This window comes from Plectropomus leopardus, chromosome 14, assembly GCF_008729295.1.
Source record: "Plectropomus leopardus isolate mb chromosome 14, YSFRI_Pleo_2.0, whole genome shotgun sequence".
Taxonomy (NCBI): Eukaryota; Metazoa; Chordata; class Actinopteri; order Perciformes; family Serranidae; genus Plectropomus; species Plectropomus leopardus.
The window spans coordinates 107,501-134,474 of NC_056476.1; the positions used below are offsets into that span (position 1 = coordinate 107,501).

At 42.6% G+C, this 26,974-nt stretch overlaps 1 protein-coding gene across 1 annotated transcript in view; it reads right to left on the bottom strand.

The window, feature by feature from the left end:
- heatr5a (HEAT repeat containing 5a) overlaps nucleotides 1–25,322 on the bottom strand; it is a 32,538-nt gene extending 7,216 nt beyond the window's left edge. Inside the window, 32 exon segments of the mRNA XM_042500436.1 lie at nucleotides 3–59; nucleotides 62–124; nucleotides 285–389; nucleotides 488–719; nucleotides 895–1,074; nucleotides 1,159–1,227; nucleotides 1,537–1,720; nucleotides 1,792–2,026; nucleotides 3,040–3,222; nucleotides 3,921–4,065; nucleotides 6,333–6,359; nucleotides 7,280–7,449; nucleotides 7,589–7,778; nucleotides 7,923–8,082; nucleotides 9,692–9,882; nucleotides 10,261–10,366; nucleotides 11,668–11,831; nucleotides 11,944–12,113; nucleotides 12,854–12,963; nucleotides 13,088–13,187; nucleotides 14,695–14,847; nucleotides 15,279–15,390; nucleotides 16,080–16,330; nucleotides 17,084–17,239; nucleotides 17,362–17,611; nucleotides 17,724–17,884; nucleotides 19,284–19,455; nucleotides 19,551–19,700; nucleotides 20,751–20,859; nucleotides 21,342–21,553; nucleotides 22,553–22,759; nucleotides 25,179–25,322. Of these exon segments, the coding sequence (XP_042356370.1) occupies nucleotides 3–59; nucleotides 62–124; nucleotides 285–389; nucleotides 488–719; nucleotides 895–1,074; nucleotides 1,159–1,227; nucleotides 1,537–1,720; nucleotides 1,792–2,026; nucleotides 3,040–3,222; nucleotides 3,921–4,065; nucleotides 6,333–6,359; nucleotides 7,280–7,449; nucleotides 7,589–7,778; nucleotides 7,923–8,082; nucleotides 9,692–9,882; nucleotides 10,261–10,366; nucleotides 11,668–11,831; nucleotides 11,944–12,113; nucleotides 12,854–12,963; nucleotides 13,088–13,187; nucleotides 14,695–14,847; nucleotides 15,279–15,390; nucleotides 16,080–16,330; nucleotides 17,084–17,239; nucleotides 17,362–17,611; nucleotides 17,724–17,884; nucleotides 19,284–19,455; nucleotides 19,551–19,700; nucleotides 20,751–20,859; nucleotides 21,342–21,553; nucleotides 22,553–22,678 (4,693 nt within the window). The 5' untranslated portion in view covers nucleotides 22,679–22,759; nucleotides 25,179–25,322.
- Between the last annotated feature and the right edge of the window lie 1,652 nt (nucleotides 25,323–26,974).

The window sequence follows — 26,974 nt, forward strand, 5'->3', positions numbered from 1 at the left end:
ACCCAGTATGAGGTGCAGTCTGTCACTGCTGACGTCCTCTGGACTCTTGGCTCCGCCCCGCCCATGGAGGTGGGCGTGGCCGGTCTGGACAGGTGGGCAGGTGAGTCGTCTGACATCACAAAACCTAAAAAAACACAGAGACACACCTAAGGAGGAGGAGTGAGAGGAGGGAGGAGGAGAAAGAGGCAGTAAGAAGGAAAACAAGTGAGGTGAGAGACGGAGTCGGAGGGAGGAAGTGGAGGGATGAGGAGGAGAAAGAAGGAGGGAGTAGGAGGAGCACTGACCGGTGCTGTGGAGCCAGAGGGAGGTGGCGTGGAGCAGAGGAGCCCAGGAGGAGGAGTAGTGAGGTCTGGCCTGGTTGACGGTCTCTGCGGTGTAGAAGGAGCCTCCTGGAGGAGAAAGAGGAGGACACACTGTAAATAAAAACGCCTCCTGTGGACTGCTTCTTCTCCTCCTGCTGCTCCTCGCCTCCTCCTGCTCCTCCTACCTGCTGCAGGGAGCTGTGAGGAGAACTCCTGCGGAAGCGTCAGCAGGGCGTAGTCCTGCAGCGCCGCCAGCCACAGGCGGCTCAGCGTCGACAGATCTGATTGGACCAGCTTCAGGAGGCCCGCCCCTCCCGATTCTGTGCTGTGATTGGCCGCAGAGGAAGAGACGGACAGGTCAGCCATCCTATCAGAGCGCTCCTTCTGTCTGCTGCTCTGAACGGCGACGATGTAAACCTGAGAGACCGAAAACAAACAGCCGAAATCACACAGCAGGAATCACCTGAAATCTGAAATCCAACAGTCATTTCTGTTTTTTACAGTTTCTGGCTGTGACAAATGGGGTCATTGGTGAGTCAATAGAGAGACAGCGCGATGACCAGTGAAACCAGTAAAACCAGTACAGTCCCACCTCGGCCCACGCCTTCAGCACGGCCAGCGTCTCCATGGTCGCAGTGGCCTCGTTGTACAGCTGGCTGGACGCGTCCCTCCCTGCCTGGACTTTAGCCAATGAGGAGGCCAGGAGCTGGTGGACGCGCCGCAGGTCACGCAGGTCGCTGACCACGCCGCTGGCGATCCAGGCGCTGCACACCTGCGGAGGAGAGGGCAGGGTTTAAAGGTCACGGCAGTGACGTGTCAGTCAGGGTCGTTAACGTGATTATTGATGATTGATCACCTGGCAGGCCTTAGCCGTGACGTCAGGAGGAGCGTCAGCAGTGAAGGCTGGTCTGAGGGCAGCTCCCACCTACACACACACGCACGCACATACACACACACACGCATGAAAACAGAAAACAAAACAGAAAAAAATTTGATTTGATTTGATAAAATAAAATAAATAAAAAAATAAAATAAAATAAAATAAAATAAAATAAATAAAATAAAATAAAAAAAAAATACCGGTGCTGAGAGCTGAGACTGAGCCGGTGCTGACTGAGACAAGGTGCTGACTGAGAGCTGGTGCTGACTGAAACAGGGTGCTGACTGAAACAAGGTGCTGACTGAGACCCTGCGCTGACTGAGACAAGGTGCTGGTGATTGCAGTGGTCCTTACGTTGGCCTGGTACTGCTCCAGGATCACATGACCGGGGAACTCGGGTTCAGGGATGGCGGAGAAGCGCCTGATGATCACCAGCAGGGTCTGAAGACCCGCCAGCCGCAGCTGTTCGCTGTGGTCCGTCGCCGCCATGAACGCCATGCGAACCAGGTCGCCGAGATGGAGGACCAGGAAGTCTGTGTGGAGACAGCGAGGGGTCAGGGGGGTCAGAGACACTGAATGGAGCCGGTCTGTCGGGGTCTTACCGGTGTGGACTCATGGAGGCGGCGCTCCTGAGCCAGAGCCATGTCGAAGTGCGCTGCGTCCGCAGTCTCACACTGAGCGATGACGCGGCACACGCACTCCATGGCGAAGCGGCGCGTGGCCCAGCGCAGCGCCGTGAACGGGCCACCGGACTCCGAACGAGCCCTGAAGGCGGAGGAGTCGTCGTCTCTGCTGGGGTCCGCCTCCTCGTCCTCCTGCTGCGCCTCCACAGGAGCCCGACAGTCTGAAGGAGAGACAGAGAGACAGTTTGTCCCTGAGAGACTCAAAGTCCACTTACTGCTTTTTCTCAGAGGTGTGAATAAACACCGACAGATATTATCGAAAAATAAAGTTAATAATGGTAAGAACGGTTAATTCTAAATGTTTTTGAACTTATCATGGCAGATTTTAGGGCAACTTTGGTCATTTTCAACCCTGACCCTGTTTCTCCAACTAGACCAGCTTCATAAGACTGATGATTAGTCACTTTGAGACAAAAAAGTTGAAGAAATAGAGTCCAAGTTAAAAAAAATTTTTTATTTTCCTCGTTTACTTCACAATGAGTTCAAATCAAATATTTTTGAAAGTTGGCTGTAATATTGTTCATTTTGTAATGAAAATCTTTTACATGTTTCTTTTAAATTTCTGTACACACACAAAGTAAATATTGCATTTTGATAAAAACAATGTTAAAAAGATGCTGCTTATGTTGTTTTGTATATGTAGTTTCCATGGTGATTTATAGGGGGTCACATGACAGAAACAACCTGAGACCCTGACGAAGGCTGGTTTTCCTCCACAGTTAACATTTTTAATATTATTAGGACAACACGCAACAGTCGCTTCCTTACTTAATAACTTATTGATTATCTTTTTATTTTTGCATTTTATTTTAATGCTCGCCGATAAAATTATCTAATTTAAAAAGTGCAAAAAAAGTGTAGAAGGATCTTTTACTTTGTAAAACCTCAAGGAGCTATTTTTAAACTTATCAGTTTTGATGAAGTATTTGCTAAAGGCACTTAAACGAAGTCTTGTGTTGGAGTTTGTTATACTTCAAATTCTTAATATTGTATATATTTTGTAGGAAATGCAGATCGGTTCCAAATATTGCTTATCGGTCTCATTAACTGCTAATAATCGTATCGGTATCAGCCCTGAACAAACATTATCGGTCGACCCCTACTAATAAATAAACACTTATTTGTCAGTTTGACAGCGTGTCTGTGCATGTTGCGTGTGTCGGGCTGAACTCACCCGTGGTTGCAGACAGAACGTCCTTGCAGAGTTTGAGCCAGTGTCCCAGTTTCCCACTAGTGGCGCTGGACGCCATCATGTGGACCAGAGTCTCCTGGATGTCCCTCATCAGACCAGGATCTGACTCACGGTCCAGCAGGGTGAACAGAGCTCCTTCCAGTCCCACCTCCTTTATGGTGACATCTGCAGAGGGAGGAGGAGTGAGGAGATATATATATATATATATATATATATATATATATATATATATATATATATATATATATATATATATATATATATTATAATACATATATATGTATATATGCAAAAACTGTGATGATAAAAGAAATAAAACTTAAACCATATTAGAAGAAAATTATTATTTCAAGTATTTTTTTATGTCTGAATCTTTAAGGTGGTTTAATAACAATAATATTAAGTAGAAGAAATAAATAAATACATCAAACATCCTAAGAGCCTATAAATGTCCTAAAATCCTAGAAATTTTTTAAACAAAGTTTAAAAAACGAAAATTGTCCTAAATTGTCCCAATTGTCCTTAAATCTTATCCTAAAAACCTAGAAATGTCCTAAAGTCCAAGAATTGTCCTAAAATCTGAGAAATATCCTGCAACCCAAGAAATGTCTTCAAATCCTAGAAATGTCCTCAAATTCTGAAATTGTCCTAAAAAACATCCTAAAAACATAGAAACATATATGGGGCTAAGACTACTAATAATGATGGAATGATGAGCAGCGAGAGGACAGAGTGTCTCAGCAGTGAGAGGACAGAGTGTCTCAGCAGTGAGAGGACAGAGTGTCTCAGCAGTGAGAGGACAGAGTGTCTCGGTGTGTCTCCTTGTGTCTCTTTGTGTCTCAGCGTGTCTCGGTGTGTCTCACCCAGCTGGGTGTTGTCTCGTCTGGGCAGCTCTTTGACGAGCGTCACGGCGTGTTCAGAAACCTCCACGGCCTCCCGCTGCACCAGCTGCCGCAGACACGCCACCACGGCCCGACGCAGACACAGGTATGAGCTGCATAGGTGAGCCTGACACACACACACACACACACACAAACACACACGCAGGCGTAAACATGTGGACGACAGGTGTCCTCTGTTAGGTTCAGCAGAGGACGCATGCAGCTGAACACAGTGTCTCCTCCAGAAACTGAACTCTGTTTACATCATGGCTCCAAGTCATTAATATTTTAATAACTGATTCATTTTCCTAAAAAAAGAAAAAAAAAGTAAGCAAATTTCCAAAAAGCTGAAGGTGACGTCTTTTGTCCAACAGTAAAAAAAAAAACATGATATATTCTCGAAACTTGGAAGATGTTCAGCACTTTTGCTAAAAAAATTTTAAAAATCTTCATTAAATATATATTTTCATGTCAATCTTCTTATTTTTGAAGGTCTGTTTTAAATATCATGAGGTACCGACTAACAGTAATTTTCTCAGTTAATTATTCTTCAAATGAACAGATTAATATACTCTAATAATCATGCCGTAATGTCTCAGAAATCAAAGTGTGATTTTCAAAGTCCTCCGTTTGTCACTTTAAAGTTAAGATCACAACGGTCAACAGAGACATATTTAAGATTCATTTTTCAAATTGACAGAATTACATTTTATTGTTATTTCTTTATCCTATATTCCAAGTTCTTGAGTGTTGTAATACTTTTCCTTATTTTTATTATTATTTTTATTTTCATTCCTCTTACTATGTTTACTGCAAATTCCTTGTAAGGGAAAAGCTACTTGCTAATAAATCCTCTTCTGCTAATAATAATAATAATCATCATCATCATCATCATAATAACAATCATCATCCTCATCAGCTGGTACTGAGCTCTTTGTGGAGGAGACCCTGCGCGGTTTGACTGCAGGAGATGAAAACAGGCAGCAGCAGAATTTGTTAAAGCAAACTGGGTAAAGTCGTGTTATTTTGGGTTAGCCGTCAGTCTGTGAAGCAACGGAAAATCCAAACACAAAAACTGTGACACAAACAGTTTAAAACGGTCAGCAACAACAGAGTTAATATCAATACAAAGGAAAATGTTAAAAAGCCCAAAAGGAAAATGTGTGAGGTGTTTTTATAAAACAGTGTTTCAGGCAGAAGAATATTTCACCCACAAAATGTCTGTTTGTATATCGAAATGTTCAGATGAACGTTTATCATAAACTGAAGGATCATTTTAACAGCAGTAAAAATACTGATTTCAGTTCAGCTTTACTGTTCTTAAAGGTGCAGTGTGTTTTTCTGGGAGCTGAATTATCCACAGACGTCTCCTCTTCTCCAAAACAAACAGAGGAAAACACTCAATAAAGCAGTTTCATGTTAAAAAACATCTGTTTCTCCTGTCGGGCTCGTCACAGAGGGGCTGGGTGAGAAATCAGTTTTATTGATTCATTCAAATTTATTTAGTTTAGGGTGATTTTTTAAAATGCAAATCTCAATTTTCTCCTTCACTGTCCCCTTTGGGCTTCCGTAGTCACAGCGGGCAACGCCGTGACCCGTGCTTCCCTCCCAGAGACACACACACGACATGACAGCGTGCATTAATGACAATAAAAAACACCCTCCAAAAAAAGTCTCGTCAGTCAACTGGAGCAGCTTCAGTTCTGCAGCGTCAGATCTGAACAAACCACAGTCCGCTGCGAGTTTGTTTTTGAGACGGCAGCACGACCGATTTTATTTCCACACGTCAGACTCTGCAGCCGAGTGTGCGAAACGTGTCTCACTCACAGGTGCACGAGACCACATCGGCCCAACAGCCGAAAAAAAGCTGCCGACATCAGTGGAGTCATTTTGTGTCCCGTGTAACAGGAAAGAGACCCGCTGCAGAGCTGCTACTGATGCAGCCGCTGCACGTCGCTAAAAATATGACAGACATGAATTCATGTAAAGAGGCTTTGTGAGATTACAGCAGCTTTCAGTGTAAAAGTCCCAAAAAAGGGAAAATCCCTTTACCTCACTATCAGAAAGGAAATTCTGTTTGCTTGAATTTTTTATTTTGCTAAAATGACTGCACATTTTTGAGTAATTTCTTTGTGATTTGTAGATTGTTTTTAAAAAGAAAAAAATCAATTAAAATCGTAGATCGGGTTTGGTGTGAAAAGAAATCTGGGATTTTATTTTTAGATCATATCGCCCAGCTGTAGCTCACCTTAACACACGCTGAGTAACTGATACACACACCGTCATTCTGTGGGTGAAATCTTTCTCCAAAAACACAAAAGTATTTGGGGAGAAGAAGCCAAAAGGAAAAGTGAGACAAACAGCAGCTTCAGGCCTGAGAGAGAGAGAACCTACCAACATGGAATAATCCAACAAGATCTCCTGCAAGACACAAGACAGGGTCAAAAACACACACACCCACACACCCACACACACACACACACACACACACACACACACACACAGTTTACAGACTAACACAATAATGTGGCGGGCCCCTGCCGTAACTCTGAGGGGGCCACGGACCATCTATTGAGGAACGAGGCTGCATGCAGCATCACTGATGACTTCAGCACGATGTGGATCTTTGCAGGAAGCTGTCTGATTTTGTGTCGTTGCACGAACCGAATCATTAAAATTCAGCCGTAAATTAAACGCCAGCAGCCGTCCTGAAAGCGCCGCCGTTAACAAAATGACAGCTCAGCAGGCTGCACCTGCGGCGGTCGCTTTGACAGCGCATTATTTTTAGAGATGAAGTCACTAAGTTTGACAAGAAGTTACTAAGGGCACGTTTAGACGAGAACGTCCCGACTGAAAACAGAAGAGTCTTCCCTTCGCATTTAAAAAAAAAAAAGAAATCCTCATTGATATGATAACACTGAGAGCGATCCTCATGCGTGAAGCGCGCCTGTGATGTCACTGTTCTCACAGCATCAGCGCCAGTTTCCACGGCCACAGAAATGGTGGCGTCTTCAAAAGATTACACTCTGGAACCCGCTTTCAAAAGACTGCGTTTTCAGGACCCCAAAATGCCGTTGCCGTGTGAACGCAAGGACGAAACGCAAGAAAGTTTAACATTTCATGCAAGAACTGTTGCCGTGGAAACAGCCTCTAAATCTGAGCGCAGCGCTGTGAGGAGAGAAGCGCTGGATTTAACAATCATCGCTTTATCTCAGTTATCTTGTTTTGATTATCGTTTGTAGCAAAAATCATAAATAAAATCTGATTGACTGGCCAGCTTCAAGGCGCTGTAGTTCAGGTGCAGTTCAGGTGTAGTTCAGGTGTAGTTCAGGTGTACTCACACAGAGCGCAGGTACCAGGTTGGCCAGGTTGACGTGTGGAGGCGAGAACATGTGCAGCTGCTGCAGACAGGAAATGGCTCTGGCCTGAACCAGACAGTCCGGACCATCCTGCATCACGCCGCATCCCACCAGACAGCTGGAGCGCAGACCGGACACCGCCGCACCTTCACCTGAACATCAACACAAAAACATCATTCACACCTGCTGCAGTTTCACCCCACAAACATAACACACATAGTAAAGCTGACTGTTTCTCTCTCTCTGTCCTCAGGTGTGAATATGTCCTCAGGTGTGATTGTGACGGGGTACCTTGCAGGTCGGGGCCCAGACAGGTGATGAGGGCGTGCAGGCAGCGTCCCAGGCTGTGGTGCACCTCGGGGTGGGTGGGCGGAGCCGACAGCAGCAGGCGGAGCACCAGCGTGAAGGACGGCTCAGCGTGAACGCGGTACAGACCGCCCGACAGGTCGACCACCAGAGACAGACTGTGGAGAGACCAGGTCTGCACCGGACAGACACACAGGGAGGACAGGAAGTCAGAGTGTCCTTGTGTGTTGATCTGTGACGTCATGTGGACAGATGAGGAGCAGATGTGTGTGTGTGTGTGTGTGTGTGTGTGTGTGTGTGTGTGTGCGCGCCGGTGTACCTGGACCTCAGGTGAGGTGCTGTCCTGGCTCAGGGTGAACAGGACTCCCAGGCAGGTGGACAGGTGCTGCGGGGAGCTGATTCCTCCGGTGTAGCGGTGCAGCGCCCCCAGAGCCAGAGCGTAGCCGCTGCGAGACGCTGCGTCCCGAGCCGTCTTCAGCCTGGACAGTCGACATCAGACAGGTAGTTTATCAGAGTACTAGTTGTTGAAGTAAAACTCATTTTTGTCGTTTTAATTCTAGATACCACGATATCCCTCCGCGGACCTATAAAGTATTTCTGATTCTGACTGTTGTCACCTCTGCGTGCTCTCTTCACTTATGCTGCAGCTCGGCTGGAGCTCTCTCAGTCTCATCAGGCAGCTAGATTTATTTGGCATTTTTAAAATCTGCCCCTAAATCCTGCGACACTTTTTAGAGTCAGAGGAGGAGTTTAGGATTCTCAGAGCCTGGGGAAAGAAGCTGCTCCGTAGTCTGGTGGTACGGCAGCCGATACTTCTGTTTCCCCTGAAGGAGGGCCAAGTTTTAATACTGCATTTACAAACAGTAAGCAACAAATCCTGCATAGTACACCTTCGAAATCCTCCAAAATGAACAAATAGATCAGGACAAACTTAAAAAACTGCAAAAAGTAGAATACAGCATAACATGAAAATATGTATAGATCCCACTAAGATGAAAACAACCCAACAGGAGGCCTCCGTTAGCTGTCCTAAATATATAATACACACACACACACACACACACACACACACACACACTCACTCACAGTGTGTGTGACTCACAGGCTCAGACACACTCAGATATATCTGGATCTCAGTTATTTAAAGATTTGTTGGACTAATTCTGTGTTTGTTATGTAACCGTCTGTGTGATGAATATTTTTGAATTATGACCTGATTTTTAATTTTTTCTGTTGTTTCTATTTAAAGATCCCAGAGACTGCATATAGATTGCTGTGATTTTATTTATATATCTGCGACAATTCTGCTTCATTATTTCTTAAATAAGCAACAAATTGCTTTAAAAAACTCAAATAAATACTACATGAAACTTCTTTACATCCAATAAAAAACGACGTTTAACGTCCCGAAGATCCTCTCCTGCAGTGACAGTCCACTCTGACACTGTTTGTAGTCATCTAAAACTACAGGAATAAACAACTGTATGAAGGTGTGTGTTATTTTGGTGAATTTTGGTGTCTGTTCTAAACACATGAAAACAAACCGATGCCAATGCGTTTGGGTTTTTATTTTGTGGACTGCTCTATAATGGGGGTCGACAGATTATCGGTCTGTCCAATTAATGATTTTGCAGATGATCTGTATCGGCATTTATTTTAATGATTGCTGATAACATAAATTAATGAAAAAGTGTGCAATTACACTCAACCAACAGCAGGGAAGGCAGTCTGCAATACATGCAGAGAAAGTGTCAGCATGAGAACTTTTACTTTGTAAAACCTCAGGGAGATATTTTTATCCATTCATTTTTTATTTAGATTTTTACTTGACTATATAAAAGTAGTTTTCTGTATTTTATGTTGAAAGTTTCAGTTTTTATTTAACATTTACTAAAGGCATTTAAACAAAGTTTTGTGTTGGAGTTCATATTTCATATTCTAAATATTGACAGAAATGTGTTCATTTTTATTGTAAATGCATCGGTTCCCAATATCAGTTATTGGTTTCATGAAATACTAATTATCAGTATCAGCCCTGAAAAACTGATATCGGTCGACCCCCATTCTACACCTCTGGCGTCCACCCACCTGTCGAAGCAGAGCAGCGAGATGGACACAGTGAAGCCGGCGTCTCCGACCACCTGAACCAGCTGCGCCAGACCCTCAGCAGCCAGGCAGCGCAGCAGAGGACTGACACTCTCCAGAGCCCCCGTCAGGAGGGACAGCGCCGGGGGACGCACCTCCTCTGGCCCCAAAGAGCCCCGAATACCAGCCTGGTGCTGAGGAGGAGGAGGAGGAGGACAGGTTAGTTTTTCTTGTTTTACCTTTATAAACTGATAACATGTGAAAGGTTTGTTCTGCAGCCTCCAGCTGGACATCAAATATCTGAAAGCAGCTTTAAACTCAAACTATGATCCAAGAGTCTGCAGACTGATTCCAGTTATCCCCAAATATTTGTCCCGCACACACAAACTGTAAAAGAGAATTTGTCCGTTTCCGTGTACATGTAAAATCTCAGGTTCTCTGTCAGTACAGCACAGAGGACTTTGTCGTTCAGCTGACTGCATTTACCGTCATCACTGATTAGAAATCCACTCACAACAAAGTGGATTTCTCTTTTTCGTGCCAGTATGTCGAGATGTGGACAGGTGCAGTACCTTGAGCAGACTGCAGAGGGCAGCGCAGACGTGCATCTGGACGGTCTGCTGGCGTTGACCCTTCAGCTGGTTCACCGTTTCCACAAACTGCTCCAAAATCTTGACCCTGACAGAGACACACAGGAGAGTTCATCTGTAAATCTGCTTTTAATCGTGGCGAGCTCCACTGAGCCGACGACCACGCAGGCTGACTGGACTCGAGCGGAGACCTGAAAAAGTCCAGTGAAAAAGACGACTAAGACCTGATTCACGCTAAAGCAGTGCAAGACAGCGACCTCGCCAAACTGCAGCGTGTTTCACGCTCGTGTTTACGGCAGCGTTGCTGTTGTTGCTGTGACGCTTCTGCATCGCCGCCTGCCACTCTGAGTTCTGTATTTCTACAGTTATAAACACAAATTCCACTCATTTATCAAATCGTACAGCTGCTGCACTGCCGACAACACAGTCGTGCAAATATTTCAAAACTGATGGGATTCTGTCCAAAGGCGTTGTCAGAGTGTCTTTATTTTGAAAGGGGAGCAGGAAAGTTTGGGTAAAATAGACGTCTTTGTATTTATTTTTAAACAAAGTTTAAATGCCGCCGGTGGGGACCCTCTCGTGCTCGGCTGCATTCAGTCCAGGCGCCACACAACTCTCCCCAATGCTGATAATTTGTAGAAAAGTCGTGCTTCAGCAGAAGGGGCCATGGTTTTAAAAAACCGCTGCTGAATGAGCGTCAGTCGCATCTCGTCCACTTTTCACTGCTGCCAGTGGACATCAGACAGGAGAAGGCCTGACGGAGGAACAGCTCTCGGTCCAGGTCGGGTCGGCCTCGCCCTGATCAGTTTTGTTTCAGTTTTCCTCTGGTCTGACTCGCCGTTCGGCACAGGCCACCAGTGAGATCCTCTCACGGTCCGCTGCACTCAGTTCAAACCCCAAACAGCCTCTCCCGGTGCTGACAAGTGCCACTCTGTCATAGAAAAGTCGTGCCTCGGCAGAGGGGGCCATGGTGTCGAGAAAATATAAAAATAAAGTGAAAAGTAGCAAGAATTTGTGGAGTTACCGGTTGCTGCATCTATGGTCCCTTTTGAATAGAATAAAATAAGGTCAAATAAAATTAAATAAAGAAGATGCCTTCAGGCCACCGTTACCATGTACCTCCGAGGAAAACTAACCAATATTCCTTCAGGTCTCTTTAAATGTTATTTTAATGACTGTGCCTTTAACGTTTTATAATTAATACTTGTAACAATGTCTACTCATTTATCTGTTTCATTTTATTGATATTTATTTTATGTTTTTTAACTTTGTGTTTGCTGATCTGTGTTTTTTGACCTTTAACATGCTGTTTGTTGGACGAGGTAGGCTGCTGATAAATTGCCCTCCTTGGGATCAATAAAGTGTCTGAATCTGGATCAGGTGAGTTACCTCTGAGCGGAGATGATGTGCGGGTAGAGCGCTCCGAAAAGGCGGACGGCGGCGGCGGTGAGAGCGACGGGAGGAGGAAGAGGAGCGGGAGCTTCATCGCTCTTTTCACACAGACTGAAGGCATCGTTATCCAGAGAGCCCCCTCCCACACTGCTGCCATGGAGCTGAAAACACACACACACACACACACACACACACACACACACACACACACACAGAGTCATCACCGTGCTCGTCAGCCCTGTGCGTACAGTTACCATCCTGCAGCTTCGTCACCTGCTCCTCGATGTATCTGTGGTCGGTGTCGTGGAGGGCGGTGCCGACCAGCTGCAGGTCGTCAGGGTGACAGAGGGGGGGCAGCAGGGTGACCTCTGAGCACGGCTGGTTCAGGTTGTCCTGACCGGACAGATCCGACACCAGCTGGTTCATCACCAAACCGAAACTCTCTGCAGGAACGGAGAGAAAGACTTTATTACCGAAAAATGTCATTAAACAGCCAATTAATCATTGACCTCAACAGGCTTTTATTTGGGAAAGGTGTCTATTATGGGATGGGCTTTTATTTCCTTTCACAAAAAACTGCTACTCAGCAAAGATCGAAATACAATCAAATTATTTTAACCCTTTGAAACCTGGGCAAATTGTCTTTATTTATTTATTTTCAAAAACATGGAAAAAACATGATGACTTTCCATATTTCGGCAAACACAGACGTCCAAGGATAATATCTGTCCTGTGCAAATCTGCATCTCTGTGATTTGGTGTTGCTTTTTTTGTTTGTTTGTTTTCACTAATTTTCCAGCAGTTTTCCTATACTTTCTTTTACTAATTCCTTGCTAAATTTGGGGTTATTTTTTCCCATATTTTTGATAGAAATCAAGCCAATCTGTGATTTTAATTCCGTGTGAAACGACCATGTCCATAATTTATCAAGTAAAAATTCCAGGGCAAATTATCTATTATATTTCGGCAAACACAAAAATCACGGTTTTATATTAGTCCGATGCAAATCTGCATCTCTGTGTTTTACTGTTGATTTGGGGTTGCTTCGTTTGAACCACTTTTCAGGAAATTTTCTATACTTTTTGTTTGTTGTTTGTTTGTTATTATCTAACTAATCTTGTCGGCTAATAAAATTACAAAAAATTAAAGGAAATAAATCAATAAAAAGGAAGTGTGTTGTTACCTTGGTATGTGTGAGGAGGCAGCAGGGCGAGCAGCTCGTAGACTCTCTGTCTGTAGACGATCGACCAGCTGCGAACTGAACTGCCGTAAGACCGGAGGAGAGCAGGCAGCCTGCACGCACGCACACGCACACACACACACACACACACACACAGAATAAGGTTTCAGTGGAACAAACAGGTAAATAACCTGGTTGAGGATTATTTATGTGAATAGTTTTGATTAGCGGACTGACTTGGTGAGCAGGGCCACAGCGCAGGCCAGCGGCGTGAGCAGACGGCTGATGACGTCATCGGTGACGAGCTCCCTGCAGTGCAGCAGCAGGTTCTTCATGCCTGTTCACACACACGTACAAACACACGTGTCATTTACCTCAGATCTAAAATTATCGTCAAAACTTAAACACCTCAAATGTGCATAAAAGATTATCAGCGACATCTACGTGGACGGTAGGGGTCGACCAATTTTGGTTTTTCAGGGCCGATACCGATACTGATTATTGGTAATGAATGACACTGACAACCGATATTTTGAACTGACGTGAATTTACAATAAAAATGAAAACATTTCAGTCAGACTCTAGATTATAACAAACTCAAACAGAAAGTTTTGTTTAAATGCTTTTAGCAAATCTTTAATCAAAACTGAAACTTTAACATCACATACAGAAAGTCGAGTGAAAACGGATAAAAAATAAATGAATAAAAATGTCTCCCTTAGGTTTTACAAAGTAAAAGTTCCTCCCATGCTGACACGGTCTTTGCACTTCTTAATTAATCACTTTTATCTGCAATCATTTAAATAAATAATCATCAAAACGCCAAATATTGGCTGCAATATTCGCCCAGGCCGGTAATCTGTCAACCTCTAATGCACAGTATAATTTCTCTTTTATTCAAAATATGAAAATATTCTGGATTTGATCAGGGTTTGACATGATCATTTTATCTTCATACTACTGACACGTCTTTGACATAAAACATGTCTTTGTGTTGTTGGATATTCGTGTGTTTATTCAAATTCTTTCAAGCGTTCTCATATTTGTATTTTCAGATTGTTTTAACACTTTAACACCTGGATCGCCATCAGTTTTCTCGTGCTGCGTTCAGACGCCTTTTAGAATCAGAATCAGAAATACTTCATTCAGCTTGTTACAGTCGCTCTGAGGCCAGTATTTACGTACTGTAAATACTGAAGTATTTACAGTACGTAAACACTTCAGTATTTAAAAAGGTATAAGAACATAAATATGGTCAAAAAGCTATATATACATAAGCAAGAACACCATTAAGAATATATACAAAAATATACAATGTGTAACATGTAAGCATTAAAACCTCTGAAACCTGAAAAAAATATTGGTTTCTTTAAAAAAAAAATAGCCCAGCAAACTGTAAGAAATTAGGAAAAAAGACAAGAAAATAACCTAAAAATGTGTTTGTTTTTTTAAAAAGGAGATAAATTATTAGTGCATAAAAGTGCCTAAAAAAGGGAACATTTTCAGAAAAATATGTACATGTTTTTTTCCAAGTCATTCTTTTTTTATTTTATTCTTGTTTTTTTTTTATCTCTTTTGGTGCAAATTTGCAGGTCTATTTTTATTTATTTATTTATTACAAATTTTGTGTTAGTTTTGAGTAAAAAGTTGCTCATTGCCTTCTCCCAATGATTAAAAAAAGCTCAGGTTTTAAAGGGCTAATGCGTTTAAGTTAACTGTTTCCTTCCCTCAGTTCACCCTGCAGGTAAAATACAGTATTTTCAGTAGAACTGAGATTCTTTGTATCCCTCAGGCGTATGATTATATACACACACACACACACACACACACACACACAGACTGACCGCAGAGCGCCCCGGCGCGTCCCTCCAGAGTAACCTGCCACGTGAAGTAGTCCCCTCGACGCAGCTCCATCTCCTGCTCCCTGAGTGAAGCGGGAAACACGCAGCGCCACAGCAGGAGCAGACGGGACAGGTGGTGCTCCACCACAGCCGGCCCTGGACACACACACACACACACACACACACACACACACACACACACACACACACACACACACACACACACACGCAGTGGACAGGTAACGGTTTGTCTTAAACAGAGAAAGAGACATTAAAATGCCATTGCAGTGATATTTCGGATAATTCTGATTTTGCTTTAAGCATCTTTGAGTATTGTGAAAAAAACGCTCTATGAATGAAATATATTTTTATTATTATTGTTGTCGTTTTTCATATTGTTATTGTTATTATAACCCCTCACTCTGGTTTTTAAATCCCTGCCTATTTTTCAGGTCTCATAGTTGGCGGTTGTGGCAGCAGAAGCCAAACAGCCTGCTGCTCGTGTGTCTGAGCGTGAAGCTGCTGAAGCTGTTTGCTGCTCGGTGCACAGACAGGAAGTGCTCATGGCGTTCAGGACGAGGATTTACCCAAAGTGATGATGGAGGAGACGAGCAGCCAGCCGGCCTGAGTCCTCTGCAGAGAGATACGACTGTTCTGAGACGCTGAACGCAGCAGCTCCTCAGCCAGAGACAGAACCACCTGCACACACACACACACACACACACACACACACACTTAATACACTAATATACACAGCAGTGACATTCAACATACAGCCCACGGGCCAAATCTGGCCCCTGATAGGGTCCCTGGTGGCCCCAAACATTTTCTAATTGACAGTAAAAATAAAGTGACTGACTAGTTTTTGTCCTTTTAGTCTCCATAAGGTGTCAGAGACATAAAACAGCATCAACATAGAGCCAGAGGAGGATCCCCCACAGAGGACACAGAGGACACAGCTGAGACACTGATGTCCCAAAATCACAGAAACATCCTAAAATCCTGGAAAAGTCATAAAATTAAAGAAGCATCCTAAAATCTTAGAAAAGTCCAAAAGTCTGAGAAACGTTCTACAAGAGAACGCGGCCGCGGGTTCGATTCCAGCCTCGGCCCTTTGCTCTCCCTCCTCCCTCCACTCCAAGCTTTCCGATCAATTAAAGGCATAAAATGCTCCAAAAATAATCTTGAAAAACAAAAAAATCTTTAAACTGAGGACACAGAGGTGGAGCGAATAACATCGAGTGCTACGATGTTTTTCGCCGTTGCTCTGCGAAGTAAACGTAAACGAACCAGAGGCCCGCTTTCGTTTTTTCTGGAGCATTCTCACAACACACAGCAACGACGGGCGTGCAACAATGAAGGAGGCGCCATTCGCGTGTTTTACCCACCGTGCCTTTGGTGTGAGGTATTCCCAGTGGGCAGTGCTGCACCGCGGCCACCAGGGCGGCGACGGCGGCTCCGTACCCGGCCACGGCCTCGGGGGAAGACTTCAGCGCCGCCAACCGCTCGGCGCAGCGATCCAGCAGAGAGGAACACTGGGACGGCATCGCCATGGCAACGCAGCGCAGACACCAGGCGGCGGCCAACGAGGCGGAGGCGGCAGGGTGGAGGAGGACGGAGATCACCGTGTCCAGGAGGGCTGCACGGAAATGACAGCAAATCAACTTCCTATGGTCCAACAGTGAGGCAGCGGAGAGTTCTGACCCCTGACCTCTGACCTCTGACCTCTGACCTGACCTCGTACCAGATGAATACAGTGCGTCATCATGCACACACGTAAATATACGTATACAATAACGGAAATTGAAACCAAGACATAATTTTAATCAGTAAAAAGATAATTTAAATAAAGTAAAATAAAATAAAATCATATAAGTAGATAAAAATGAAAGCGTAAAAAATACAGAGAAATTAAAAAGAAATAAAAAAGTAAAATAGAGTAAAACAAGACAAAGCAGAACAACTTAAAACAGAGTAGCCCAATAGGGACGTTTTTAAGGAAAATCTAATTTCCTTAAAGTTAACGTGCTGGGCGGTGAGGACGTTCTGAACGCAGTAAAAACGATGACGCTCTGCATCTGTCACTTTAAATATTCTTCAGATTTACTTTCAGTTTCCTGCTGATCCGAAAATAAACGTCAAAGCTGGCAGGTAACGTCTGCATCGTCCTCTCTGGTTTCACCGTACTTTATTATCAGAGGCCCGCTGTGGGACTCATGAAGGGTTTCTTATCTATTATTATTATTTATTATCAGAAGGGTTTTCATTTTTATTGTAAATGCACATCAGTTCCAAATATCTGTTATCGCTTTCTTTAACTACTAATAATCGATATCGGCCCTGAAAAACTCGACCCCTCGTCTGTGTGTGTGTGTGTGTGTGCGCGCCTGACCTGTGCTGCTGTCAGTGAGCAGGGGGGCGGCGGTGGATCCCAGTCCCTGGATGAGTCCTCCCAGTTCCAGCAGGCAGCAGACCAACACATGCTGACTGGCTGCGACGTCTGTAGACGAAACTCTGGTCTCAACGTTCCCATCGGTCAGAGCTGCGTCTACACACACACACACACACACACACACACACACACACACTGAGAGTCAGCACTGGCGCTTCTTGTGGTTTTGGATAAATAAATAAGTTGCTGTGTCCACGGAGGACCGTCTCTCTGCTCACCGATGGCTCGTTTCTGCGTTGCCACGGCGAGGCACAGCTGTTTGGCGGCGTTGGTCTGAGCCTTCTCCCCCAGCAGAGACCCCAGGGTGCTCCTCAGGATGAAGGAGACGCAGCGACGGGTCACCACAGCGTCGCCCGGAGTCTGCGTGGCCCTGCCGTGGGACGCCAGCTCCATCAGCAGGGACAAGAACACTGGGAAGTTCACCTCGAGCCAGGAGCCGCCCAGCGTGGAGACGAAGACCACGCAGGCCTGAGGAGGAGGAGGAGGAGGAGGAGGAGGAGGAGGAGGAGGAGGAGGTGTGTGTGAGATCTGGGGAACTTCACGAAGCGCCCTGATTTCGCTCACTGAGTCGGCGACTCACCTGTGTGACGCCGATGCGGACGTCCTTGCTGACGGAGCTCGTCCCCTTCAGCATGTCCCCGCTGGCTCGGAGGAAACCCGCCCCGCCACGCAGGAACCCCGCCAACAGCAGATCCATCACCTCCTCCAGGGAGCTCCGAGCCCGCCCACTCTGCCTCGGAGCTGATGGGAAAATAAAAGAAAGAAAAACTGTTAACACATCATCATCATGCCTGGACTTTCTCTGCATAAAACTGGGAAAAAAATGGAAAATCTCCAGAATATTCCTGGACTTCCTCACTTCCCTAAAAAAATTAATAAATAAAATGATTAAAAAATAAAATAAAGTAAAATAATGTAAAATAAAATAAAGAAAAAGAAAAAAGAAAAATAAGAAAAAGATAAAATAATGAAGTAAAATAAAATGAAATAAATTTGAGTAAATAAAATGACATATGGTATGTTAACCATTTGAAACTTGAGCAAGTGGCTTCATTTCTTTTAAAAGACGAGAAGAATGCAATGAGCAGATAAAAAATAGATGACACAAAATGAGGGGAAAAAGGAGGAAAAACAAGAAAATCATGTGAAAAATAGTTGGGTTTCAGAAAGTAAAAAATAACTGGAGTGCTTAAAAGTTATAATAACTTTGTAACATTATTTTAAATGTGTAATTATGAGAATTATGAATATAGTTTTCCCTGGTTTTTAAAAAAATCTCTAAATCTACTTATTTCTTACAATTTGTGAAACATTTCCTACCAAGTTGTTCATAGCCTTTTCTCTGTGTTTTTCAAAGAAATCTCACCATTTTGCGCAGAGGTCAAAGGTTAAAATGCTTGTGAAAAACATGTGAAAGCAGCACAGGAAAAGTGGTGTAGCTGCAGGTTTGCAGTGCTTTAGCTCTTTAATGGCATTTTCAAATTGTATTTAAATGACCTTTTTAAAATGTAGTGCACTTTTACTTGATGCTTCGTGTGTTTTATGTGAAGCACTTTGGATGAAATGTGCTCTATAAATAAATGATTATATTTCCCACAGCAGGATTTAAACAGCTTCCATAAACACACAGATGGTGAACCAGAGTTGGGTTTTATAGCTGCATCACAAAAAATCTGAATACTGTGAAAAAGTTCAACTTTCTTTGTAATTTAATTCAGAAAGGTACACTTCCGTATATTGTATATTCATTACACATAAATCAAAAATATTTCAAGCCTTTTTTTTTAAATAATTTTGATGATTATGTCTTCTAGCTCATGAAAATCAGAAATAGTGGGTTTTGTGCTCTTTACTATGAACACCTGCATCAGTGTGGGCGGAGCTCTGACTGACGCTCAGGTTTTTGTCAGCTCGTCTGTATTTTTTAGGTCGACTGTTTCTAATATTTTGAATTTTCTTTTGACATTTTTTCTTGCTGTAGGCCATATTATCAAAGTTAAAATAGAAAAAAAGCTTGAACATTTTGGTTTATATGATGAGTTTAGAACATCTCGCTTCCTTAAATAACTGATGGAAATATTTGAACTTTTTCACGATGCTCGGACTTTCTCAGAGGCAGCTGAGCGTCGCTGAGTCGTACCGGCGGGCTGTCGCGGCTCCACGGCTGCAGCCAGCAGGGTCCCCAGCAGTCTGGCCACCGACACTCGGACGCTGTGGCCGGATCCTTCGAAGGCTCTGAAGCACAGCGTGGCCACGTTTTCCAGCTCGCTGCTCCACAGAAACGCCGCCTCCCTCTGCAGCTCCAGCAGGCACTGACAGGACGACACGCAAACACGCACGTCAGCGGTCACACGTTTGGAAAACCGTGAGCGGGAAGGAGGACACGCTTCGCGCCGCTCGTCGTTACCTTGGCGGCGGCGCAGCGCACCGCCATGGATCGGTCCGTCAGGCAGCCTCTCGCCGCCTTGTAGACGTCGCGGTGACACTGCACGGCGCTGACGCCCAGACCCCGCAGGATCTTCTCCAAACTCAGCATGATCTCGAAGCGGCCCTGAGACTGAGGGAGGAAGAGCGGGAATCATCTTCACCTCCGCACTTTCTGCTTCACCGACAAACTGACTTTCACCAGAAAACACATCTACGACCTAATGACGTCCAAAAGCTGTTTCAGAAGAAGGAAAGTTGACATGATTTTAGAGGAATTTGTGGATTCAACAAACAGATTATCGGCCTTTTTGCCGATTATCTGTATCAGCGCTTTTATTTAAATGATCGCCAATAAAATTAATTAATTCAAAAAGTGCAAAGAAAGTGTCCGCTTGAGAGGAACTTTTAATTTGTAAAACATCAAGAAGCTATTTTAATTTTTTTTTTTTAATTTTGACTTTATTTAAAACAAAAAAAAGTTGCAAGGAGCTTGCTGTTTTTTAAGGGCATTTAACAAAGTTTTGTGTTGGAGTTTGTCATATTCCATACACATACACATTTCTATTGTAAATGCATATCGCTCCCAAATATCTGTTATCAGCTTTATTAAGAAATAATAATCAGTATCTGTATCCGCCGAATTGTTCTACTCTGTCTTTCGTTTTTAACTTTAGTTTCTGTTCTGTTTTTAGTGTTACAGTTTTGTCATACTTTGTGCTCTTTTCATTAGACTGTAACAGCAAAGTGGGAGGTATTTGCCAAATTAATAAGTACATTCTGGGAAGTAATATTAGCATTAAATATGTACTCAGTAGTAGATAGACATGAAAAGGCTAAAAGTAGAAATATGTGAATTCATGAAAACCACCTCCTCTGTGTTGTCTGTTGTGTGTGCTGTCTTTATGTTGAATTAATGAAAAATTCAAAAATATAAAAATCTAATAATAAAATTAAAAACTGAAGCTGAAATGAACCAAAATAACTTTAAAAAAAGAAGTAAATTTAAATCCTGACACAAAAAATAAAACTCATTTGATTAATTGGAAGCGAAACGTTTGTATTGCTGGTGCATGGCGGGACCGCTCGTGTAATTTGGAGTCGGTGCGGACGTTTCATCCTCGTCCGACGGTGAAAACTGACGGCAGAGTTACAGACGTGTTCGTGTGAGCAGCAGACCGACCTCAGCGCTCTTCATGGCCTTCAGCAGGTTGGTCAGAGTGTCTTTGAAGGAGCCGGCGAGCATCCGGCCGAGCTGCTCAAACAGAGCACCGAGACATGCGACGGCTGCCCTGAAACACACACACACACACACACACACAGAGACACACAGAGACACACACACACAGAGACACACAGAGACACACACACACAGAGACACACACACACAGAGACACACAGAGACACACACACAAACACACAGAGACACAGAGACACAGAGACACACACACAGAGACACACGCACATGCACACACACAGAGACACACACACAAACACACAGAGACACACACAGAGACACACGCACATGCACACACACAGACACACACACAAACACGCACACACATACACACAGACACGCACATACACAGAGACACACGCCCGCACACACACACACACACAGAGACACGCGCACACACACACACACACAGACACACAGAGACACACGCACGCACACAGAGACACACACACACACACACGCACACACACACAGATGATTCCTTCAGAAACACGTCATCAGTAAAGTCTGAATACATAAACCGTCCTCCTGACTCACAGTCGGGTCGGGAGTCCCGACGGAGAGTCGTCTTTGCTGCGGATGACGTCATTGCACCTGTCCACCAACAGGCTGGCGGTCATGGGGTCTCCCAGGCGGTACAGCAGGGCCGCGCAGTGAGCCAGCAGCCAGCGGGTCGGCGGGCCGGGGGAGCCGATCAGGACGCCCCACAGCTGGTCGATCAGACGGCGCTGGTTCTGTTTGACGTCGGCCTGAGGGGCGGAGACAGATTCCGATGTTCGAGGTTCCCAAAACACATTTGGGTTTTTTATCCATGTTTATGCACATGTACATATTTTCCACTACATTTCCAGGACTTTTCCAGAATTTTGAGGCAAATTTTCAGGACCATCGGTACTCCTCATCAGTTCTTTTTCGTCGCTATATAACAGCTTTTAAAATATTACTTTAAAAAATAATGGATTCAGAACAGGATTAGAACTGAATATTTAAATATAACCTTGGGACTGTTTGTTATTTATGAGAGGGGAGGTGGTGCAAAAAGGGGGAGAGATGTCAAATCATTTTTTTAATTTTATTTTGTCTTTAGGGGAGGGACATACAACTGTAAAAGGCTGTATTTTTGATTTATTTTACAACCAATTTTTAAAAATTAAAAAAAAATTTTTTTTAAAAATGTAGTCCTGTTTTGCTTCTTTAAAAATCTTTGCTGGTTTTTAAAGAAAACATTTTGGGGATTTTTTTTTTGGTAATTTTTTTTTTCACTAAAAAAAATTGCACAATTTTTGAAGAGCCATTGATTTTTTTCAGCAATTTTTAAAGAAAACTTTTTGGCAGCTTTTTTAAATCTTTGGTGATTTCAAAGAAAACAATTTTCCTTCTTGTTTTTTTTTTTTGCATTTTGCCTTTTTTATTCGATAGGACAGCTCAAAGTGTGTAAGATTTTTTGGGCAATTTTTAAAGAAAACATTTGGGCTTTTTTTTTCTCTTTAATTTTTTTTCACAGCCAGAAACGATATATTATTGTTGGATTTTCAAATTTCCGATGGTCCTTAAACACCTCATGTGTTATTGTACAGCTTTGTAAAACAAAATTCCAGGACTTTTCCAAAACTTTCAGAGTATATTTAGCTTTCCAAAACTTTTCCATGCATGGAAATCACTATTTGCAAATTTCATGACTTTTCCAGGTTTTCCATGACCGTGTGAATCCTGTTGATTAATGATTATTATTGATGATCGGCTCTCACCCGCTCTGTGGCAGGAAGCAGCTTCTTCAGGTGTGTCAGCCATTCGAAGACGAACTCGGCCCTCTGATGTTCAGCCAGCTGACTGCACGCCTCCTCGTTCAGCAGGAGGCTGTGAGCTCGCTCCATCCTGATCCTCCTCTTCCTCGTCCTCCTCCTCCTCGTCTCAGTGAGGGTGAAGACTGTCCTGCTCTGCCATCTTCCCAAATCCTGCCAGACACAGAGACAAAACAAGAAAAAAAAGCTCATAATTACGTTCAGTAACACCTTTCACCTTTGACCTACGGACACCAGAACGTGATCAGTCCATCGTTGAGTCCAGGTGGACGTTTGTGTAAATTCTGAAGAAATTCCCTCCAGGTGTTTTTGAGATATCGACGGACGGATGGACAGACAGCCTGAAAACACGTGGTCGCCAGCGGCTTCTGATTATTCATAAGGTCAGTAATTAATTAAGTAAATTGCAGGATCTCTCGTCATTAGAACGGGCCAAACTCCACAATGCATCTCAGAAGTGTATTTTTAATAGAGCCTTTAAAGAGGAAGTCTTTGTTGTCTTGTATTATTACTGAACTTATCTGTTGATTATTTGCTCTGTTGTATTTTGTATAATTGTGTTTTTGCTGCTGTGTAACTTTGGATGAAGAAAAAAACAGAAAATCTAACCTGAACAGAAACATCTTGAGATAACTCCAGTTAATCTGAAAAACGCCCTCAGAGCTACAGACGGCATCAGTTTTTACAGACTGACTGGATGACGTGTCACTCATGAAATGACTTGTATAATTTTATGAATTGTCCCTTTAACCCCCCCGGTCTCTCATATTGTGCTGCGTTTATGTGCAGCTGAAACCAGACTGCTGCGACATCATAGTGCTGCGTTCATGTGTCGCTCCGTGGGAAAAACAACAACCAAACAGCCCATTAAAGGACCTGCGAGCTCCGCTGAGAGACTCGAGTGTTTCACACAAAACTGTCGAGTCTTTGTGTCCAACTGAGAGCTGACAGACCGGATCGGACCAGAACAGGACGGGGAGGAGACGCTGCGAGAATATCTGAGAGAGCCGCTCATAAATGATTCAACAGCACAGCTCTGTCTCCTCCATTAACACACACACACACACACACACACACACACACACACACACACACGGTGTTCACAGAGACGCAGGAAGACTCCAAAAATAACAGAGTGTCCAGAGAAAACAGACTCCTCACTGCAGAGCACTTTCGGACTGAATGAAACAGAAACACCTGCAGACGTCCCGCTGCACCGTCTGAGTGTTCAGGCTCAGTCTGAAACGTGTAAAAATAACCCGTCAGATGTAAAATAATACACACACTCTGCTCACTGCCAGAGTCAAAAATTCACCACAGCTTCCCAAAAATGTCCCACAGTCTGACCTGTAAAATATTCAGTTTACAATGATGTCAAACACACTCTGAGACGTCTGAGACGACTTGTGTTTGGTCACTTTTTTCACAGTTACGCTGATGATATGCAGATATTTGACGGTGACACTGTCCCGTGTCCCTGAATACTGGGACGGCAGCTCTTAAAAACTGGACCCCAATAACTTTTTAAGAGCAAACAAAAATAAAACTTTGATTTTGAGAAATCTTTGTTGGCCCTGAAGCTAAAAGACTTCTTCATCTGGCTCCTGAGATTTAATCTGAAGCAAAATCCTGAAGCATTTTTCTTTTTACTTTCTTTTTTTAAAAAAGTATTATTTATTTCTAATCTTTTTTTTAATTTAATTTCAAACATAAAGAAGGTGACCTATAATGCTTCTTCTTACTAAAGTAAAAATCATAAAATCATCTTTACTAACATTTAAACCACAAACTATTCTCTTTTTTAATATCAAAACCATAGATCATCTTTTTATATTTAAATAAGAAATCATCATTTTTTTTCACTAATGCATAAACCAAATAAACATCTTATTTACTAACATTTACATACGTTTAAACCATAAATCATCGTCTTTACTAATGTTAAGATTATGAATCATATTCTTAATGAATGTTAAAATGATGAATCATCATCTTTATTAATGTTTAAATAAGGAATTATATTATTTGTTATATAACAATATTTCCTTTTCTGATATTTAAATGATAAATTATGGTCTTTATTAATGTTTAAATGATAAATTATCTTCTATTTTGACATTTAAATGATACATTATCTTCGCTTTTGACGTTTAGATGATAAATTATCGTCTCCATCAATGTTTAAGTGATAAATTATGGTCTTTATTAATGTTTAAATGATAAATTACCGCCTTTTTTGATGTTTAAATGATAAATTATCGTCTTCATTAGAGTTAAAGTGATAAATAATCATAACTATTAATGTTTAAATATTAAATTATTTCTTTTTTGACATTAAAATGACACATTATCTTATTTATTGAGATTCAAATGATAAATTATCATCTTTACTAAAGTTTAAATGATAAATTATCGTCTCTGTTGATGTTTAAATGATAAATTATCTTCTTTTTTGATCATTACAATCAGACAGCGGAGAATAACAGGCTCCGCTGTTAGCATCGGGTGGCTAACCGGGCTAGCTAACGAGCAAAAGTTCAGAGACAAACCGGGAAAAAGCGGCTCCGTTTACCTGCTGCTGTCCGGTAAAAGCCGGTAAACTCGACGGAAAAGCGTCCGTAAGTGAGCCGAGCAGCAGAAAAGTTTAATTCCGTTAAATTTTATGCCGTTAGCGTCACCGGACACCGACAGCTGAACTGACCCGCCGAGGACCACCGACAAGTCAGCGGAAATCACAACAAAAAAACATCCGGTTACTGCTTTTCAAAATAAAACAAATCAGCGCTGGAAACAAATCGTATATTTTAGAATTATAAAGGAGCTTTTAATTTTCTAAAAGAAAATAAAAACACCTGACTTTCTGTTTTTGCACGTGTGTGGATGGCTATAATAAAAGCTCAGTGACTTTTACCAGCCCACTGTGGCGACAAATAAAGGTGTGGTTACCATGGTTACCATGCAGCTCATTTTTATAGAAGTTGTAGGTTTTTTTTTAACACATTTCTTTCATCTGTAAAAATCTAAGATCTCTAGATTTTTACTTCCATCCAAAGGATTCCTCTAATGGGGGGAGGGGGTGAAATTTGATCGCAACCTTTAAGTTGTTTCATGACATTTGTGTTGTAATTTTTTAGGATTCAAATTTCCGGTCATGCTTTCTGTCGCTAACTTCACTGCTCGTCTGATGCCACCAAATCGATTAAGGAGTCATCGATAGTGCACAGTGTGAGCGAACAGTGTCTGTGTGCCCTGTGCACGGTCTCCCAGGCACAGCTGCTTTACTGTGACAAACTCTGAAAATCAAATAAACAAGGAAACAGAAAACAGAATAACAAGTCAAATCTACGTTGTTCTCTAATTTTAATTATTTATTTTTTCATTTTCTATGGTGTCATTACACTGCAGCTCCAACGCTTCGCGCAAGCGCAGAAAACTGATGCTCAAAGGTTTTCGGCTGGTGTCTCCGCCGGTGTCTGCCCCGCTCTCAGTGTCCGACAGGTGTCTCAGCAGGTGTTTGTCCTCCACTGTCTCCTACATGTCTTGTGTGTCTGTGCAGCAATAGGTTACTGTCCTTCTAATCTGCATCTACACATCTCACTGAGGCGGGAACATTTAGGCTGTTATTGGTGCTCTCTGAGGAACTGCTGCTGCCGTTGTTGTTGTTGTTGTTGTTGTTGTTGTTGTTGTTATCATTGCTGTTATTGATGTTGTTATGACTGTCGGTTGTTGTTGTTGTTATGATTGTCGTTGTTGTTGTTGCTGTTATTGTTGTTGTTGTTGCTGTTATTGTTGTTGTTGTTGTTGTTGTTGTTGAATATAACTGTTGAATCTTGCTCCAAAGTAAACAACGCTCGGTAGTTCGGTGCGTCTTTCCATGAAGTGGAATCAAACAGACTTCATGCTTTTTCCTAATCTTCTGCTAATTCGGTGTCATTTCCTCATGTGTTGCTTAGGATTCACAGAGATAATACATCAATTGATAAATTACTTTGCAATTTATTGTTTATTTGATTGATTAATACATGAATTACAAGCAACTTCATTAATGCTTATTTTACTTGTACCAATAAATATTGATTAATTAAATTTTGTATTACTACTTGTATGAAACTTTGTTTTTTTTTAAATTTATTTTTAAATGTGGCATTTTTTTAGCACGTTTTGGGGATTTAATTTTATTTTTTTTTAATTGTTTGGCAAATTTTTTCATCTAAAAAGTTTGTTTTTTTTTATTTAAAAGTGTTGGACTTCTTTTCATTTCTGCAATTTTGAAAAAAAAATTTCCTCATTTATTTTTTTGTATTTGTAAGAAAACATGTTTTCGCATTTCCCTTAAAAACAAGTTGCCGTGACGTAAGAAGGGTTTGC